The sequence below is a fragment of the Leptodactylus fuscus genome, chromosome 5 (genome assembly GCF_031893055.1).
Source record: "Leptodactylus fuscus isolate aLepFus1 chromosome 5, aLepFus1.hap2, whole genome shotgun sequence".
NCBI classification, from domain to species: domain Eukaryota; kingdom Metazoa; phylum Chordata; class Amphibia; order Anura; family Leptodactylidae; genus Leptodactylus; species Leptodactylus fuscus.
In genome coordinates, this window is record NC_134269.1 from 118,839,006 (window position 1) to 118,860,496 (window position 21,491).

A 21,491-nucleotide genomic window follows, 5' to 3' on the forward strand; every position below is an offset into this window, starting at 1 on the left:
GGCGACACTCGACTGATGTACTTGATTGTGTAAATAGGCTCTAAGGCCCCATTCAGATGGCAGTGTTCTGTTTAATAATTTTCAACAGTATTTTTCAGCCAAAACCAGGAAAGGAATGTAAATATGGAAGCTGTAAGGGAATTGCTAAGACAGCAATTCCCAGAACTGTTAAACCCTGGAAGGGGCACAAGAGACAGTGAGCCCTAAGCTGAAGCCCCCCGCTTTCCCTTCCTATTGCCAGGCCCTATCCTACGTAATAGGCGGCAACCACGAAGACAGTCCCTCCCTGAGTATGTGACACACAAAACGCAGACAAGACGAACAACAACAAAGGAAGGTCAGCTAGCCAGGGTTCGGTAACAGGAGAGCGATGCAGTGCCAAATCGGAGTCAAGTGAATAGTCAATGAGAAAAGCCAAAGGTCAAGTATAATAGTATAAGCAAAACAGGGACAGTAAGAGCAGGTATGCACACGGCAATAACAAGCACTGGTGTGAATGGGAACCAAGGCTAAATAGGGAGGAAGAACCCGCCCATGGAGTTCACAGAAAGGCAGCTGTCAATCACAGGGCAAGGCCAGATTAACCACTTAATGGACAGAGGCAACATAGGCAGAAGATGGGTGTGGTGCAAATGCAATCACAGAACTAGAGCCGAGTTCACACAGTGCGACCAAAAACTTTAATCCAAGAACCAAACTGCACCCGCCTCCTGCGCCGCAGCATGCGAGCAGAGGGTGGTGCAGTGACCCGAACAGGCAGAGATGTTACAGAAGCACTGCAAATCTTTTCAGAATACTGCTGTCTGAATGCCGCCTTAGCCGAATTGTGTAATTTTCAAAATATGTGAATAGTTACATTTCAATGTACAGTCTACTTTGGTCTCTATCAGCAGTAAAAAAGGCAATAACATATTCAATGTCATTAAAAAAAATAACCCCCCCCCCCACAATGGATTGCTGATAATAAGATCCACCAAAACAGCATTTAGTTAGCATACAATTACATTCATTCTTTGCAGTATACGTGTGTGTGTGTGTGTGTGTGTGTGTGTGTGTGTGTGGTCGGGGAGGAGGGGATGTTCAAAATGTGGACCAAACGTATAGAAACTACAGACAGTTAATACCTCTCCGTCTGAAGAAGGCTCCATGTCAGAATATCTTGAATCGCAGACAACATCTCCTACTTCATCAGCATGACCATGGGGAATGCCTGGAAATGCTAAATCACAATTTTGTGCAAAATATCTAATCACTTTCCATGTCTTTCCAAAATCACGGGATCGCTCAACCAGCATGGCAGCAGGACGAAATGTCTTGAGATTCAACAAACAAGTGAATAACATTAATAACAGATTAGAGACAAGAAAAAGTCTTCCAGTGCAAAGTTACTACAGCCACACCAATATATACACTAAATAAGATTTATCTTAATGTATAGCATGTTAAAAAAATGATGTAAATACTTATTAGATTCAGTTTAGGTGAGTGTATTTGTCAGCTTTAATCATTTTTTGGGGAGTCAGGAATATTTTTAATGATATAATACCTTAAAGGTCATCACAAGATGGCTGAACTGAAATAACATCTCTAGATCCAGTCTAATGCTGACTTGATCAACTCCTAAGGAACAAAAACCACAATTGGTTACACCATGAGCTGAAAATCTTTATCACATTTGTGAGATGATTGCAACAAAGAATTCCATGAATTATCCTAATCATATACCTTTTGTGACTCCATTGCTTTGTCTACATAGTCATGACCTATGTATTTGTATAAAATGTAAAGCTGAGCTTTTCAAGTTTTCAGTATTTAGACTTATAGTCATAATTCCCATATTATCCAAGTAGTTGTATTACCGGAAAGTTAGAAAACACTTAAATAGGGTTTTACAGGTTTTTCATAGGCTATCAATATCAGATCAATTGTGGCTCTAGGATGAATGCTGTGACCTCTTCATTGTTTAAACTGCTCAGTACTCCTGTATAATGGCTCCTTTGAAAAGACGTCAGATTGGATTTACGTATACTGTGAGACCAATATAGTCGGGCTACGTCTTTTCTCCCCTCTCCAGAAGTGTGGGCAGTGTTTCATTGTTGTTGGTGTAAGTTGTTACCAGTACATTGTGATTTCTTACATCTATGTGATTACCCTGCTATGGGGGACAGTACACGCCATGACTAAGGGGTGAAGCAACCTTGAAACGCGTCGGCGTTTTTGTTTTAAAACACATGTTTTTTCCTACTGCTCATTTTTTGTATGTAAACTCTAGTACTTTTAAAGGATGTGATTAAAAGTTAATTTTTATTAAGAAGAGGTGCGGATCAACTTCATTTTTTGAGAAAAGTCTGCATACGAAATTCTTTATGGTGAGCGAAAGTTTCATATTTTTTTCTTGTGATGTATATGTATTTTATATTTATGTATTAATAAATTATACGCCTTTATATTTTAGTTGCATTTTTCTGTATATTTATCACTGCGCTGTAGCAAAAGAATTTTAAGGGACATCAAGGGAGAAAAGTTATACGTGCCAACGTCTATTGCTTTGATCACTTTTTATTCAAATTTTTATTTGAGGTGAAACAGCGAAAAAAATGGCGGTTTGGCATGGATTTTTTCCCCGATACGCATTCAACTTATGGAAATAATATTTTTATATGTTTGTATACCGGGCCTTATCAGACACAGCGATGCCTAATGTGTATGTGTTTCCCAGTAGTGTTTTAACTTTTAAATGTATTCTAGAGATGGAGAGGGGGGGGGGGGGGTTTCAAATTTTTAATTATTTTTGAACTAAAAATTGAGATACCATGCTGGGGACCAAGAATAATTGGACTGTTTTGAATGGAGAAATGTACCAGGATAGCAATTAAGAGTTGGGTCTACCTTTGGTTATGTGTGTGGGTTGGAGTAACTTGCATACAGTACCATGGCTGTTTTATTAGTCCCTGTCTAGACCAAGTTCTATATAGTATGTTGATGTGATACTTGACTTTTTCAATGTGCTAATGTGAGACCAGGTTTTGTGTAATTTGCTGAACCATAAAATACAAGACTTTTTGCTCTGTCCTGATTATTTGGAGGGACTATCCATGCTTGCTGGTTCTGTTAGTTACTTTAATCTGTATGAGTTTCTTCAAGAGGACACCCCTATAAATGACCATTTTTCTGGGCAAATTTGAATGGTTACTAAGCAGTTTCGCTGTATCACACAAAATGATTTTTAATCAAACAATCTAACATTCAATGAGGAAGATTTGTGATGCAAATGCTGCAGAATTATAATAAGTGCATGGTGGGCGTTAACTGAAATGATGTAGACACTTTTTCACCTTAGTGCTGGGGTCAAACAGAAAAAAAGGTAACACAATTCATACTTTAAACCATGGTTATTTATGACATCATTTTTTTGTACATATAAAATATTTGTGTATTTTACCCCAGCCGTAAGGTGGAGTAAGTATGTGAAAACTGTCTAAATCTCGGTTCTCATCTGCATTTGCTATTCCATTTGGGCAGTACGCTTGGAGACCCCTTGAACGGAAACCTATACGCATTAAAAAGCGGTTAGCTAAGAAACCACACGGACCCCATAGACTATAATAGGATTCATGTGGTTTCTGCATGTTTCATGTGGAAAGAAAAGTACTGCAAGCAACATTTTTCTCTCCGCATGTTTCATGCAGAAACTGAGCGGAAACCACACGTACCCCATTATAGTCTATGGGGTGTGTGTGGTTTCTTAACTGACCGCTTTTTAATGTATATAGGTTTCTATTTGGGTGGTCTCCAAGCAGACTCCCCCAAACAGAATACCAAACACAGATGTGAAGCGGGCCTAACAGGTCTAGCAAGTTAAGACCCTCTTTCTGTCAGAACTGCTCCACCTTTTAGAGGTACCGGACCACCCAAACTCTTATCTGGTCTTCTTACTGATTGATCCTCCTGATAAGTGGAGATTATGATCTTACAGTATCATGTTTTACAAAAAGGACATAAATGTCAGACCATTATCAGCCACAACGTGATGCTAGATACAATGGGCAATGTGTCATAAACTAAGAACTTTCAGCCTGAATTTCCTTAACTGTAATTGGGACTTTGTTTCTTTATTATATTTTATTTTTTTATATTTTTTGTTTATGGCATTTTATCACTTTTAAAGACTTATACAGTTAGCAGTATGTCTTACCATTTTCAGACTGCCACCACTTCTTTTTCCAATCGGGATCAAATGTTGAAATTACATTTTCAATCTGGTGACTATTGGTGTGATAATAGCTATTATATGGATTTCTAGAATCACATATGAAACATTTCTGATCCTCCTATAATAAAAAGAGATACAACTAGTATAAACAACAAGTATACACCCCAAGATATTACAGGTAATACTAAATTAATGAGAGGATACAGAGGCTTAGCTAAAGGTATTTAAGTCCAGCTTGGCCCTCCTCTCTTTACTATGTAATTTACCCATGCAACAGGCAGACTCAGCCTGCTTGTAACTTTTAGGTTGAGGCCCCACCTTGTGGAAACTCAGCTTTTTTGTTGCAGTTCTTTTTTTAAGCCAAAGACAAGAATGGCTATAAAAGAAATGGGAAATACATAAGAAGCTTCTTCTACTTCTACGTTCTGCTCAGTCCACTCCTGACATTGGCTCAAAAAAATGAAGCAAAATCTGGAACAACAACAACAACAACAAAAAAAAAAGCTATATTTCTGCGAGGAAGGGCCTCAGCCTTAAAGCTACATTGTTCACAATGTTCCCTTTAAGGCTTTGTAGCCAATCAGTAGAAACTTAGATTAAGGTTGTTACTGTTACAACTGTTGAACTAAAGACAAGTTATAAAGGTCTAGTATAATCAGATGAATATGATGGTACACAGCAGCAGTGCTTGATATAAAGCAGCAGGGCACAAAGAACAGGCTAGATCTATGTTCTCAGAGGTATCCCAGAGCCATAGAACTAAATGAATTAATCTTTTGAGTGAACTAGATCAAAAGTTCCCAATGACCACGCTGCAGACCAGTATTGGGCTGTGGATCACTTGGTACCGGGTTGGCCAGGTCATTGGGGACCTCTGTAGGCTACTAGGTGTTGATCGATGCGTCTATGCTGCATGTAAGGGTAAGTTCACACGATGTAACGTGCCGCGTGATGTGGCACGTATATGGCGTGTGAGAGTTTGCGCGCCGTATACGCTCCCATTGATTTCAATGGGAGTTAGGATCGTATACGCCGCGTTATTTTGCAAACTCATGGCCACAAAATGACGCGGCGTATACGATCCAAGCTCCCATTGAAATCAATGGGAGCTTTTACGGCGCGCAAAGTCTCACACGCCATATACGAGCCACGTTACTCCGTGTGAATGAACCCTAACACGCAGCATATGAGCATAGGCGACACCAGGCGAGTGTCCAAAGCACCATTGAGAGTGATCTGCTGGTATATGCTGCATCAGCAGAGCAGTTTCCACTTACCAGGTCAATAATGCAGCTCCAAGGATCTTTTCCGACACAGGATGTGTGCATCTTCTATTTTAGCCCCAGAACCTTCTCTAGGGTGCAGCTGGGACTGGTTAGCTGAATAGAAGGTGGTTACATCCTGTGTACGAGAACAAGACTCTGGAAAGAAGTGAGATGCCTCTTCTTCCCGCAGACTCCGCGGCTGAGACGGCTGCGGAATCCAAGGCGTGAGACTCCCTCCTTATTAGGCCCATTAATTCAGGCCTAATCAGGAGCAAAATGTTACAATGGGATGCGGGTGCACTGCATTGGCATCCCATTGTGGCTAGCCGCGTGAAAAGCTCACATATGAAATTTGGTTTCCACTGTGTGATCATACCCTAAAATACCATTACAGTTATAGTGCCCTCAGGATATGCCCAAAAGCATCCTGGCAGTTTCACCTGACCTCCCCAAACACCAGAAGACACATCTTTCAAACACCATCCATAACCTCCTATATGGACTCATGGATTTTCCACCGAATAATAGTTGGCTAACTGTTGATTGCCACCCTAAACACTCTACCACCTATGTATTTACATTCTTAGATCTCCTTACACATCCCCATTACTAGCACTCACAGCCGTCCTTAAAACTTCCCTGTTGGATTACCTACTTTAGCTATATTCTTATTTGAGTTTAATAAGTTGTGTTGTTAGAGGTCCCTTTATTACAATGTTGGCTCTATTTGAACACTATCCTCTATTTTGTTTTAGGGTCAGCCCCAAGGACCTGAAATCTAATTTTTTAGGGGTCACCCCAAGGGCCAAAAAATAAAACACTGCTGCTGATTGGCTCTAGTCACCCCAAGGGTCAAAAAATAAAACACTACTGCTGCATGGCTTTAGTCACCCCAAGGGTCAAAAAATAAAACACTACTGCTACATAGCTCTATTCACCCCAAAGGGCCAAAAAATGAAACACTGCTGCTGCATGGCTCTAGTCACCCCAAAGGCCAAAAAATAAAACACTGCTGTTGCATGGCTCTTGTCACCCTAAGGGCTAAAAAATAAAACACTGCTGCTGCTGCATGGCTCTAGTCACCACAAGGGCCAAAAAATAAAACACTGCTGGTGCATAGCTCAACTCACCTGAAGGTCAAAAAATGCTGCTGTTTAAAGGCTCAACTCACCTCAAGGGCCAAAAACACTGCTGGTGCAAGGCTCAACTAACCTCAAGGGCCAAAAACACTACTGGTGCAATACTCTACTTGCTCCAAGGGCCAAAACACAGCTGGTGCAAGGCTCAACTAACCTCAAGAGCCAAAAACACTGCTGGTGCAAGGCTCAACTAATCTCAAGGGCCAAAAACACAGCTGGTGCAAGGCTCAACTAACCTCAAGGGCCTTAAATACTGCTGGTGCAATACTCTACTCACTCCAAGGGCCAAAAACACTGCTGGTGCAAGGCTCAACTCACCTCAAGGGCCAAAAACACAGCTGGTGCAAGGCTCAACTAACCTCAAGGGCTAAAACACAGCTGGTGCAAGGCTCAACTAACCTCAAGGTCCTAAAACACTGCTTGTGCAATACTCTACTCACTCCATGGGCCAAAAACACTGCTGGTACAAGGCTCAACTAACCTCAAGGGCCAAAGCACAGCTGGTGCAAGGCTCAACTAACCTCAAGGGCTAAAAACACTGCTGGTGCAAGGCTCAACTAACCTCAAGGGCCTGAAACCCTACTGGTACAATACTCTACTCAATCCAAGGGCCAAAAATACTGCTGGTGCAAGGCTCAACTCACCTCAAGGGCCAAAAACACTGCTGGTGCAAGGCTCAACTAACCTCAAGGGCCTAAAACACTGCTGGTGCAATACTCTACTCACTCCAAGGGCCAAAAACACTGCTGGTGCAAGGCTCAACTAACCTCAAGGGCCAAAAAAACTGCTGGTGCAAGGCTCAACTCACCTCAAGGGCCAAAAACACTGCTGGTGCAAGGCTCAATTAACCTTGAGGGCCAAAAACACTACTGGTGCAAGGCTCAACTAACCTCAAGGGCCTAAAACACTGCTGGTACAATACACTACTCACTCCAAGGGCCAAAAACACTGCTGGAGCAAGTTTTCAACTAACGTCAAGGGCCAAAAACACAGCTGGTGCAAGGCTCAACTAACCTCAAGAGCCAAAAACACTGCTGGTGCAAGGCTCAACTAACCTCAAGGGCCAAAAACACAGCTGGTGCAAGGCTCAACTAACCTCAAGGGCCTTAAATACTGCAGGTGCAATACTCTACTCACTCCAAGGGCCAAAAACACTGCTGGTGCAAGGCTCAACTCACCTCAAGGGCCAAAAACACAGCTGGTGCAAGGCTCAACTAACCTCAAGGGCCAAAAACACAACTGGTGCAAGGCTCAACTAACCTCAACGGCCTAAAACACAACTGGTGCAAGGCTCAACTAACCTCAAGGGCCAAAAACACAACTGGTGCAAGGCTCAACTAACCTCAAGGGCCAAAAACACAGCTGGTGCAAGGCTCAACTAACCTCAAGGGCCAAAAACACAACTGGTGCAAGGCTCAACTAACCTCAACGGCCTAAAACACTGCTGGTACAATACTCTACTCACTCCATGGGCCAAAAACACTGCTGGTGCCAGCCTCAACTAACCTCAAGGGCCAATAACACAGCTGGTGCAAGGCTCAACTAACCTCAAGGGCCTAAAACACTGCTGGTGCAATACTCTGCTCACTCCATGGGCCAAAAACACTGCTGGTGCAAGGCTCAACTAACCTCAAGGGCCAAAAACACAGCTAGTGCAAGGCTCAATTAACCTCAAGGGCTAAAAACACTGCTGGTGCAAGGCTCAACTAACCTGAAGGGTCAAAAACACAGCTGATGCAAGGCTCAACTAACCTCAAGGGCCTAAAAAACTGCTGGTGCAATACTCTACTCAATCCAAGGGCCAAAAACACTGCTGGTGCAAGGCTCAACTAACCTCAAGGGCCAAAAACACTACTGGTGCAATACTCTACTCACTCCAAGGGCCAAAAACACTGCTGGTGCAAGGCTCAATTAACCTCAAGGGCTAAAAACACTGCTGGTGCAAGGCTCAACTAACCTGAAGGGTCAAAAACACAGCTGGTGCAAGGCTCAACTAACCTCAAGGGCAAAAACACAGCTGGTACAAGGCTCAACTAACCTCAAAGGCCTAAAACACTGCTGGTACAATACTCTACTCACTCCATGGGCCAAAAAAACTGCTGGTGCAAGGCTCAACTCACCTCAAGGGCCAAAAACACTGCTGGTGCAAGGCTCAATTAACCTCAAGGGCTAAAACACTACTGGTGCAAGGCTCAACTAACCACAAGGGCCTAAAACACTGCTGGTGCAATACTCTACTCACTCCAAGGGCCAAAAACACTGCTGGAGCAAGGCTCAACTAACGTCAAGGGCCAAAAACGCTGCTGGTGCAAGACTCAACTAACCTCAAGGGCCAAAAACACAGCTGGTGCAAGGCTCAACTAACCTCAAGGGCTAAAAACACAGCTGGTGCAAGGCTCAACTAACCTCAACGGCCTAAAACACTGTTGGTACAATACACTACTCACTCCATGGATCAAAAACACTGCTGGCGCAAGGCTCAACTAACCTCAAGGGCTAAAAACACTGCTGGTGCAAGGCTCAACTAACCTCAGAGGCCAAAAGAACAGCTGATGCAAGGCTCAACTAACCTCAAGGGCCAAAAACACTGCTGGTGCAATACTCTACTCACTCCAAGGGCCAAAAACACTGCTGGTGCAAGGCTCAACTAACCTCAACGGCCAAAAACACAGCTGGTGCAAGGCTTAACTAACCTCAAGGGCCTAAAACACTGCTGGTGCAATTCTCTACTCACTTCAAGGGACAAAAACACTGCTGGTGCAAGGCTCAACTAACCTCAAGGGCCAAAAACACAGCTGGTGCAAGGCTCAGCTAACCTCAAGGGCTAAAAACACAGCTAGTGCAAGGCTCAACTAACCTCAAGGGCCAATAACACAGCTGGTGCAAGGCTCAACTAACCTCATGGGCCAAAAACACAACTGGTGCAAGGCTCAACTAACCTCAAGGGCTAAAAACACTGCTGGTGCAAGGCTCAACTACACCTCAAGGGTCAAAAACTCTGTGTTTAGATTTGGCTCAGTCGCAGCTCCAGAACATGCCTTGGAAGGCAAGTTCTCCTTTAATGGCTCCATCTCAGCAGGATGATGATGATGATGATGATGATGATGATGATGATGATGATGAAGCTTGGTTAAATCTGGTGTCGGAAGGGAAAGTGGTTTCTGATCTATATCTAAAGTACTGGAGCATGTTGTTTGGAGTATTAACACCTGATCAGAACCCTGTAGAGGTAATGTAGAGTCCGATACTGGAGGACCAATACTGGTAGTAGTGGTTGCAGCCAATTCTCCACCTTTCACAGAGGTTGTATTGAGTGTGGAAAGTATGTAGTTGATAGGCTGTGATGTTGGGGTAAGGCTGTGATGTTGGGGTAAAACTGTGATGTTGGGGTAAAACTGTGACTTGGGCTTGTTAGATGCCCCCAGGCATGCTTCCCCTGCTGTCCCAGTTGCATCGCAGAGGTGTTGTCATCATTTGCTGAGGTGTCATAGTGGACTTGGTGACCCTTCTGAGTTGAATTTGGGTTTCCCCTGAAACTAACAGTTTTTCCCCATAGACTATAATGAGGTTCGATATTCGTTCGAATAGCCGAATGTTGAGGGGCTATTTGAAACGAATAACGATGTTCGCTCATCTCTAGTCTCTAAATTAGATACACACAGTACCCTCTTCCAAATCTGCATTCGTGATTACCTAGTGACATCCGTCCTCCCTAAAATTCCAAGACAGCAACCTCAAAGTCTTGGATTCTGCTATTACCAGTTTTTACCTAAATTCTCCAGACGAATCAGCTAAAGTGATCAAAGATTCCAGTAATGGCACAGCTCCAGTTCAAGACGGCCTCCTGTTATCTCATTATAAAAAGTTGAAACAATATCTTTTGTCCCATTTATTGAAAACTTTTCATTCTATGTTTTCTGGTTTAACGCTATACTCTCCTTACGTGTAGCCGTGATCTACCGTCCACCTGGCTCACCCTACCAATTTTTGGACCACTTTGCTTCTTTGCTTCCCCACTTTTTCTCCAGTGAAATTCCTACCCTCATCATGGGTGACTTTAACATACCTATTGACACCCCAGCTACCTCACAGTTTCTCTCAATAACCACCTCTTTTGGTCTTTCACAATGTTCTTCTTCCGCCACACATGTAGATGGCAACACGATTGATCTTGTCTTCCATCATCTCCTTACAGTTTCTAAATTTACTAACTCTTCTCTGCCACTCTCTGATCATAATCTTCCGTCTCTCACCATCAGTGCCCTCTCCCCTTCACAAAATACACCTACCCATCACACATAGGAATTTGCGTGCTATCGACACCCAGCACCTCTCAGATACTCTACAGTCCTCCCTGTCCCCCATCTCTTCAATCTCCTGTCCCAATCTGGCCACCAGTCACTATAATGAAACCCTTAAAAATGCATTAGATGAGGTGGCCCCCCCTTCCACTCGTAAAGTCTCACATAGGAGGCAGCAACCCTGGCACACGCCACAGACACGTTTTCTTCAGCGGTGCTCTAGGTGTGCCGAATGTCTGTGGAGAATATCACGTTCACCTGCATATTTCCTCCACTTCAAATTTATGCTTAAAACATATAGATCTGCCCTTTACCTCGCCAAACAAGACTATTTCATGGCTCTCATCTCTTCTCTCTCCAGCAACCCTAAAAGGCTTTGTGAAACTTTTCACTCCCTACTCACACCCAAGGTGCAGACGCCATTGACAGACCTTAGTGCTGATGACCTGGCCACTTATTTCCATGATAAAATTGATAAGATCCATTAGGAAATAACTGCCCAATCCCCCGGTGGCACTGATTCCCACACCTACCATATCAATGATCCTCTCACCAACCGCACTTCAGACTGAAGAGGAAGTCTCTCAGCTACTTTCTTTATCTCACCCTACAACCTGCAGTAGTGACCTCTTCCCCTCACACCTTCTCCAATCTCTGCCGCTTGCTGTCACGACTTACCTTACTAAAATATTTAACCTCTCTCTCTCTTCTGGAATTTTCCCATCCTCTTTCAAGCATGCTGTTATAACCCAGCTATTGAAAAAACCCTCCCTGGACCCGTCCTGTGCTGCTAACTATCGACCAGTCTCTAACCTCCCCTTCATCTCTAAAATCTTGGAACGCCTGGTCTATTCTCATTTAATCCACTATCTCTCTGCTAACTCTCTGCTTGACCCCTTATAATCTGTTTTCCGCGCTCTACACTCTACTGAAACGGCCTTCACAAAGTCTCCAATGATCTCCTAATGGCTAAATCTAATGGTGACTTTTCTCTTCTTATTCTTCTGGACCTCTCTGCAGCTTTTGACACTGTTGACCATCAACTCCTCCTCACTATGCTCCGCTCAGTCGGCCTCAAGGACACTGCCCTCTCCTGGTTCTTCTCTTATCTCTCAGACTGCACTTTCAATGTATCATTTACGGGCTTTGTTTCTTCCCCTCTTTCCCTTGCTGTTGGGGTTCCTCAGGGCTTGGTCCTAGGCCCACTGCTCTTCTCTCTCTACACAGCCCCCATTGGACAAACCATCACCAGATTTGGCTTCCCGTACCATCTTTATGCTGATGACACCCAATTATACACATCTTCCCGTGACATCACCCCTGCACTAATACAGAACACCAGCGACTGTCTTTCTGCTGTCTCTAATATAATGTCCTCGCTCTATCTGAAACTAAATCTTTCTAAGACTGAACTACTACTGTTTCCACCATCTAATAGATCTGTCCCTGATATATCCATTGCAGTCTCAGGCCTTACTATAACTCCTAGGCAGTATTCCCGATGCCTCGGGGTCATGTTTGACGCAGATCTTTCCTTCACTCCTCATATTGAATCTCTCACACGCTCATGTCACCTCCACCTCAAAAACATCTCCAGAATACGCCCTTTCCTCACCAGAGATACACTAAAGACACTTATTGTCTGTCTGATTTATTCTCACCTTGACTACTGTAACTCTTACTAATTGGTCTTCCCCTTACTAAACTCTCCCCTCTACAATCTATTCTGAATGCAGCGGCCAGGCTCATCTGTCAGGCTAGACGCTACAGCGATGCCTCTGGTCTGTGCCAGTCACTACACTGGCTGCCTATTCATTATAGAATAAAATATAAAGTTATCACTCTCATCCACAAGGCTTTCCATAATGCCGCACCTCCCTACATTTCCTCCGTCATCTCTGTCTACCGCCCAACCCGTACTTTCCGTTCACTCAATGACCTAACACTTACATCCTCTATTATCAGAACCTCCCACGCTCGTATACAAGACTTCTCCCGAGCTGCACCACTTCTCTGGAATGCTCTACCCCGGACAATCAGATTAACTCCCAATTTTTACAGCTTCAAGCGCAAATTAAAGACACATCTTTTCAGACAGGCCTATCACAATTCTTAATGTAAACCCTTCCGTACCGTCATTAGAATAACCAAAATTTAACCCTCCTCTGTTCCAGCTCCCACATTACTCCAAGATATGATGCCATTTCAGGCTAATCTATATGTCCAAGCACCATCCACATGTAAAAGGACACGGCTGGTGACAGCTCAAAGTTTTATGTTTGTGTAATGACAGTCCACTCTATTACAAAATTGTCTGACCACTGTATAAGCAATGCCACCCCTGCTACCTCTTGTGTCACCGCCTCTACCTCATAGATTGTAAGCTCTTGTGAGCAGGGCCCTCAGTCCCATTGTGTGAAATGACTTTTATTGTAATGTATCTTTCTGTCTGTATTTGAACCCTACTAATTGTACAGTGCTGCAGAATATGTTGACGCTAGATAAATAGAATTTATTATTATTATTATTATTATTATTATTATTATTATTATTATTAATAAAGATATCCTCTGCACTCACATCACAGTAATCCCTAAATCCAGCAAAGATCCCACACTCTATCATTGCTACCATTCTATTTCACTTCTGAATGCGGATGTTAAACTACTTTTGAAGATTCTTTCCTCCTGTCTGATGTCTCTGATGGGAATGAATCAATCCTGATCTATGCCTAACAGAGAGGCTCAAGGCTATACTGCTAAATATGATGAGTGAAATTAGTGATATTTTTCCCTTCCAGTTGGTGGTGAAGGTATGTGTAAATGGGCGTCTCTCTAATGGCTTGAACATTTCAAATATCCTACAGTATGTTAAATGAAGGCCGGGAGGTGAGTACAAATAACAGTTATACTCACTTTGCCTCATCTTCCTTGGGCCTCTACTCTACTTATACTCTGTGGTCTAAGGATATGGCAATTTATAGCAGTGTTTCGTGGGTGACGACAATTCTGATTGTATCCTGCTCGATCCAAATTGGTTTGTTAATCCTTAGTGGGCTATGGAGATGATTACTTTTTGTTGTTTTTATTACCCCCAGGTCTCCGTTCCCTGATTTAAGACTGCTTTTCATATATACCTTAAACTATCCAATCTCCAGATCAACTTTTCCAAATCTGAAACCTTTAACACTTTATTCTCATCCTCGCGGTTTTCTTCCCTACAGCAACATTTTTTCCTTCTGATGAACATGAAATGTTCTAAAATAACTGGGAGTGTTCATAATCCCAGATCCAAAAGACCTTTTCCTCTCTAACTTCTCTCCAATGCTGAGAACAGTGAAGTCTTACTCTGACATATGGACTAAAGTTACCCTCGTGTTTAAACAGAAGCATTAGTTTATCAAATTAATATAATTCCTCACATCCTATCCTTATTCCAAACTCTTCCGATCTTTGTATTAACCACATTTTTTTCCAAACACACTCTTCCATTCAGACCATTTTTACATGGGTAGGTAAAACAGCGAGTGTTAAACATTTAATTCTCATTCACCCAAAGGACTGGCTGTTCCTGATTTGAATCAGGCTATTATTGGGCTGCACATTTAACCTGGGTTATAGATTGGTGCAGATATGCAATGACAAAACCTTGGGTCTTGAACAAAGCTTTACACCCAAACTATCCTTGAGTTCTCAGCCAATGATTGGCCCCCACTCTCAGGGTAAGCTCATCATGACCAGTGTGTGCATATATCCTGTTGATTGACTCTACATGCTACCCAATTCTAGAAATACAAGATTTACATCTGGATTCTCAGATATAACTTTCTGTGAATGTTTAGGAGCAGGGACCTTCTTCTTCCACCTTCCATGGTGAGCACACACCCCTATAGAGACTTTGCATGGCTGAGTGCTTACTTTGTTAACCATTTCAACAATCTACAAACTTTGATAGATCCTCCTGATCATACAGCTCCCCTAGTTATGCTAAAACGGGAGAATGACCTTGGACTGACTCGTACACCAAAATGGTACGAATGTGTCTTCTGAGTGACACACGGGTCCTTGATCAGCTCCTGCTACCAGGAAGCCAGTTATAAAATACTGACTCAAAGGCACCTCCAAATTTCGAAAACGAGTTATTGTGCATGGAAAATCTTATATCCTCACTTAAAAATGTATATGAGAAATTTGACAAAACATGGTACTACGGGATGGAATTGCAGTCATCCAGAGAATACCTAGTGCTCCTCACGATTGTTATCTTTTATTTTAGTTGGTCAAAATCCTGGTCCTTTGCCTTTGCTTGAACTGGCTCTTCTTCCCTTTCCTTGGTGGAATTGTATGCAGTTTTGGGGTTTTTTTTCTCTCTTTTCTCTCTCTTCCTGTTTCTTCCTATTCTTTGCTTTCCTTCTCCAATCAACTATACTTCTTCATTTGCTCTCCTCCCCCTTACTTCCTTCTCTCCTCCCCTACCCTCTCTTTCCCCTCCTCCCTCTCCCAACTTATCAACTATTAATTTTGACTGTACAAATTAAAAGTTAAATATTTATGTAAAACTAAGCATGTATTATTATTATTATTATTATTATTATTATTATTACTACTACTACTACTACTACTACTACTACTACTACTACTAATAATAATAATAATAATAATGTATATTTTTTATAATTGTAAAGTTTTTCTCTACCCATCTTAGTGGTGAAAGCTTTTGTCTTGACTGTTTATTATTATTATTATTATTATTCTTATTATTATTATTATTATTATTAATAATAATAATAATAATAATTTTATTTATATAACATATTCTACAGAACTTTACAAATCAGAGGACACATGGACAGACAATATGAGATATTATGATGTGACAAAGAAATTAACATGCTAAACAATAGGATTGAGGGCCTGCTCACAAGAGCTTACATTCTATTGGTTGCCAATGTACTCAACTATGAATGCAGGAACTTTGTCAATGGTCTAGTATTTATCAGAAACCCAGACATGATTTCCTTATAACTGGGTTATTAGGTAGGGGCAATACATTGTTAAAAAGATAATCCAGCCACAATAAGGAGGTCATGATTGGGTTTATGACAAGAATCAGAACATGGACAGTTCCTGCATTCATGGTTGTATCCATTGTTAACTGATCAAAACAACACACTTTCACCGCTAAGATGAATAGGGAAAATCTTTAAAACTCTACAACATTCTTCATGACTTATATTTGCAAAAATGTTTAACTTGTAATTATGGGGATAATGTCACTCCTTATGGAGAGACCACCTTTTCAGGTGTGTGGAGATTTATACAGCCATAGTTGCTCCACTGCAAGGGAATATGGGAAGAATATGCAAATCTGTCTCTCAAGATGTAAACAGGGAGACAGTGCCTCTGTTATGCTGCATAATAGAGGCACTGTCTCCCTGTTTACATCTTGGGAGACAGATTTGCATATTCTTCCCATGTTAACTTGTAATTGTCAGAAATTGACATATGGCCATGTGAAAATTCCTTTAAGTGCTATATGCAAAAGAGAAAACAACCATTTGAAAGAAAACTAAAAAGGAGAAACAAATTAGATGGAAGGGTTTGGAGAAAGCCCAACTTTGCTATAACATCCTGTTTTATATTTAGGTACTGTATTTCTTAATATGTGTTATTAAACCTTACCTCTAAGTAGCTGATGATGCAGTACCGCTGAGGCTCTTCCAGTCCACATGTTGAAGATGCCGACAATTGCTTACCACGCCCCACTAGAAGATCCCCAATTGCTGGATAACAAGAGCCATCTTCACAACTTTCTTGTCCACTGACCAGTCTTAGAAGCTCTCATTAAGGAAACATAAATAGAAGTTAAACTTATGTGTGCTTGAATTATTTCTTATCAGAGTAATTCAAAAGACTCCCATTGTCTTATTTTTTATGAATGTCCTCAGAAAATAAAAATTTAGCCAACCACTTCAAGACTTTGCCATTTTGCCTTATGCAGTTTTGAAGGCTAAACCATTTTTCTTATTTGCGTCATTAAAATAATTTTTGTCTTTTTTTTCTGATGATACATAGGTCTTTATTTTACATAAGTTTTATTTTTTTTTCTATCTGGGAAAATGAGAAAAAGGGTGAGGAAAATGTTTCTCTCCATTATTGAATTTTTATGTGCGTAAACCATAGATTTGTGTTGCCAGGACTGACTAGAATCTGTGATATGGGAAAGGTATTGGCTTTCTTTTTCTTTTCTTATTTTCTTTTATTTCTTTTACACATTGTGTATCCCATAAGGTCATAATAGACTGTTTGAGAGGATTTTAATTATTTATTTTTATTTATTTTATATTTAATTAGATATGTTTTTTGCTGATTTCTCCTGTAACTGAGGCTTAAACTATAAACTCAGTTATAGCAAGAATACAGCCTTGTAGCATTTACCTTTTGCAGATAAAAAACAAATCCAGCATGGCCAACGTTGCAGTTAAAAAACTCTTCTTTATTAGGGCATATTCTTAAAAAGCACTCCACACAAAATTTAAAGTCTGTTTTTTGAGAGCGTCATACTGACGCGTTTCGGACTGTGCGTCCTTTTTCAAAGCCTGTAGCATTTACTGCAGAGCTGATCGGAGTCCTCTAACAACTTAGGCACATGATAGGTTCCTCATCGTGGCTTCCATAGTTGTGTACAGAGGGCTCATTGTATATACAGTCATTAGGAAAGCAGGGATACCCTAGGGACACTTAGGGTCATCCTGTGGGTCAATTTGGCACTGCCTTCATAAGGGCAGGATTACTTTTGGGGTTTGTGGGTCAGCAATGAAGGGTGAATTGAATATAGGGACCTCTGTTCTCCGTTTTGTGATGTACCCTCCCCGTGAGACTCCTGTCTACATATGTTGGTAAGATCTTTCCATTTCTTATCTACTTCATTATTTACTTCATTATCCACTGTGGTGACATCTGTTTCATATGGAATCTCTGCAGGGACCTATTTTAAATAGTATTTATTAAATGTAATTTTATGTATCCAAGAGCCAAGTAAAAGGACTCTGTTACCAGGATGAAGCATATTAATCTAACAACACAGTTAAATACAGTACATAAGGCTTATATGCCCGGAATGCCTTTTTTTCCCATGAAAATTTGTTGCCAAGATATTCATTTATTTCATGCAACATGCAAATGAGCAGTCTGGAGCACCAAGGGCAGCTCTATTTCTCCAAACTGCTCTGCCACACACTGCTGTAAAATGCTAGCATGAATGCACGTGGCCAAATGAGATTTCAGCATAGCTCCTTGGCCCTGTCACTCAAAGAAGGTGGTGGGAAACCACAAGGGCGTATTAAAACATTGTCGAGCATAGCATTTTTGAGCAATAGAGCTGCCCTTGGTACTCCAGACTGCTTATTTGCATATTGTGAAATAAATTAATTTCTCGGAATTGGACGCATAAATTTTCATGAGGAAAAAGCTTATGTATTAAAGTGAGTTTGATCTATCTACCTCTGCTGCTGAATCTGCTCCTGGCTTTGAAAAATAAATGTGTAAATAAATTACTAGATTGTTACTTATACAACATATACTAATAATGTTAAAGACATGAGTTAGGTTAATAAAGTTTCACTATGTGAAACATGAGATTGAACAGACATACTAGATGCAATGCACAAAAAAAAGGACCATTTTACACCTGGAGCCAAATACTTTCAACTTTTTTGTTACCTTCCCTCTAGGGAATGGCCTCTACAACAGGTTCAGTCTTGAACAGTAAATATAAAGTAAAGCCGTAGAGACATAACATTACAGACTGCACTTGGTAGAACTTGTTCTAATTATAACATACTGTAGGGAGGTAATCAATAATATACTAGTGGCTTTAATATGGGTTATTTTTCACCCAAGGTAAGGCACATTCATTAAAACAGATATATTCATATTAAGCAATTTGGTAAAATATTTCATACATTTTCATCAATATCACAAAAACAACTCCTTCCCCTCCCAGATCTGCGGTTCCCAAAAGCAATCACTGGACTCTATCACATTATCCATATAGTAAACAAGCATAACTAATACTCACCTACTATGCAAATAAGTAATTCCAGGGCAATCATTATCTGTGCCAAAAATAAGAAATTGTAGTAAAATTAAATACAGTCTATTTTACGTTACAAAAGCGTACAGTCCAATTTTTATTATAATTTTTATGCCACTATTCTGACTTTGCTTTTTTTTTTTTTAAATGTCTCCCACTGGTTCAGAAGTTTGTCACAATTCTTTGGTGAGGGGTGCAAGAGTTCAGTAAGGATTTTGGTACATTTTTAAAGCCAAGTTAAAGGGTGAGTTAAAGGGCGACTTTTTGAAAAGTTGCACATAGTACATAAGGTTTAAACTTAGGAGAAAAGAAAGTTTTTGAAAAATGGTGCAATAGGAGCAGAGCACTAGAAAAATGGTGCAGGGCAATAGTTAATTTGGTGGAATAAAGGATAATATACTACTAATCGAATGTATATGAAATATGATATTAAACAGAAGGCTAACTGAATGTTATTAAGTAAATTATCGTAAACATTAAGTTAGTTTTAATGAATTATAAATCCATTGCTTGATTAAAAAACTATATGCCAGATCTCCACATCTAAATTTCTTTCTTTTTATCTATTATCCACTCTTTGGATAGAATAAATTCTTTGGCTGTGCTTTGTGAATTCCAGTTATTCCCTATGTCAAATCTATCAACTAAAGTTATGTACTCTTCTCCCTAAAATAGAGAAATGCCTAAATACAGTGGGTACGGAAAGTATTCAGACCCCTTTAAAAATTTTCACTCTTTGTTTCATTGCAGCCATTTGCTAAAAACAAAATGTTAATTTTATTTTTCATTAATTTACACTGAGCACCCAATCTTGACAGAAAAAACCCCTGAAATGTAGATATTTTTTGCAAATTTATTAAGAAAAAAACCTGAAATATCACATGGTCATAAGTATTCAGACCTCGTTCACATCTGCATCGGACTCCCCTGAACGGACTACCAAATGCATTTGCAAGCGGTGTGCAGTGAAAGCACTCAGATCCCCATAGACTATAATGGGGTCCGTGTGCTTGCCGCGAGATCTCCGCAGGGAACATGCGGACAGGAAAGCACTTCATAATCTACTTTCCTCTCCCCATGACTCATGCGGGCAGCATGCAGCAAGCACACGGACCCCATTATAGTCTATGGGGTCTGTGTGCTTTCACTGCACACCACTTGCAAATTTGTTCAGTAGTCCGTTTTGGGGGCTCCCAATGCGGACTCCCTGAACTGATTACCAAACACAGATGTGTGTTAGGACAGTGCAGAAGCTGCGGACAAGGGGTCGGGCCTCTGCCCGTTCCTCTGTTGTAGCGTCTTGCTGGCTGTCACCCTTTCCTTGTTGCTGCAGTCCTTCTTAGCAGGGGTTAAGTCCTTTGCAGCCGGTGGGCATGGTCGGTCTTTTGACCGACAGTGGTATCATCCAATGGGCACCCGGCTTAGGCAGCTGGGTTGGTTGATCAGGTCCGCCCTTCCTCTACTTAAGGAGGCAGGTTTGTCATCCCGCTGCCCTAGCCTCATTTCTAAATACACTGTGTGGTGCTGTGTCTCTGTGTGAGACCCAGCGCTAATATGTGTTCTAGTCTGTGTCTTTGTTTTTGTGGAAGTGGGTCTCCCTTCCCCAATTTATCCTTTAACCCTTCTGCAGACTGTCAGCTGACTGGCTAGTAAAGCAACTGCAGGCAGCTGCAGTTAGGTGCAGCTCAGTGTAGGAACTGGGAGCACACAGTTTTGGTTAGTCTCTGTCTAGCTGAGGTGAAGCGACTAAACCCTTATTCTTCTAGCGGCTATTCTGTGCTGCAGAGGCAGCCTCTGTGAAGTTACAGAGAATACCCAGATGGTGGGGTAGCCCGGCAGTGACGCTGTCAGGTCTCAGATGGATCATCTCACCTCCGGAGTGATGGACCAACTGTTATGGAGCAGAAGGATGTTCCGGTGTGGTGAGGTTGGTGAGCCACCCGTGGAAGCTGTTCAGAGGTAGAGACGGCGACTACAGGTGTCAAGATGGCAGGAGGCTCCTACAGATGTAGGCAGCAGGAAGCGGAGGTGTCAGCTTCAGAAGTCGAAATAAGTAGAAGCACCGGATGTCCAGCCAGCTCCCTCAGTGGCCTCTTTGTCTGTTTGAGTAGCACAGCAATTGGAGAGGAGTGGTAGTTTCCGATAACAAAGATGGCGGCTTCACAGGCAAGTGAAAGTAGGCTGCAAAGGTCAGATTATGGCTGTAGTTCATCACAGTGATAGTATTTTGCCTCTAAATGATAAACTGAGACCTGGAAAGCCCTGGGGCATTTGGTTGTGGGTAAGTCCAAAGATATTGCAGATTTTTGGCGGGTTTAACGTGGCATGCAAGGTAGAACAAGTCCACACATCCTCCTGCTGTGGTAGAAAGCCATGCTATCATTTTAGGGTTTTTTTGAGCATGCAGTTTCTGAGGATGACACATAAGGCTTTAGTTATATGTTTTGTTTTTTTTTTAAACCCAGGAAAATGTAAACAA

The 21,491-nt window shown here is 41.5% G+C and overlaps 1 protein-coding gene across 1 annotated transcript in view; it reads right to left on the reverse strand.

The window, feature by feature from the left end:
• Positions 1-21,491, reverse strand: part of LAMB4 (laminin subunit beta 4) — a 129,245-nt gene that overhangs the window by 97,783 nt on the left and 9,971 nt on the right. Inside the window, exons 2-6 of the mRNA XM_075274149.1 lie at positions 18,998-19,034; positions 16,600-16,757; positions 4,196-4,331; positions 1,547-1,620; positions 1,125-1,313 (exon numbers count right to left, since the gene is read on the reverse strand). Coding sequence (XP_075130250.1) covers positions 1,125-1,313; positions 1,547-1,620; positions 4,196-4,331; positions 16,600-16,757; positions 18,998-19,031 — 591 coding nt within the window. The 5' untranslated portion in view covers positions 19,032-19,034. The remainder of the gene's footprint in view (positions 1-1,124; positions 1,314-1,546; positions 1,621-4,195; positions 4,332-16,599; positions 16,758-18,997; positions 19,035-21,491) is intronic.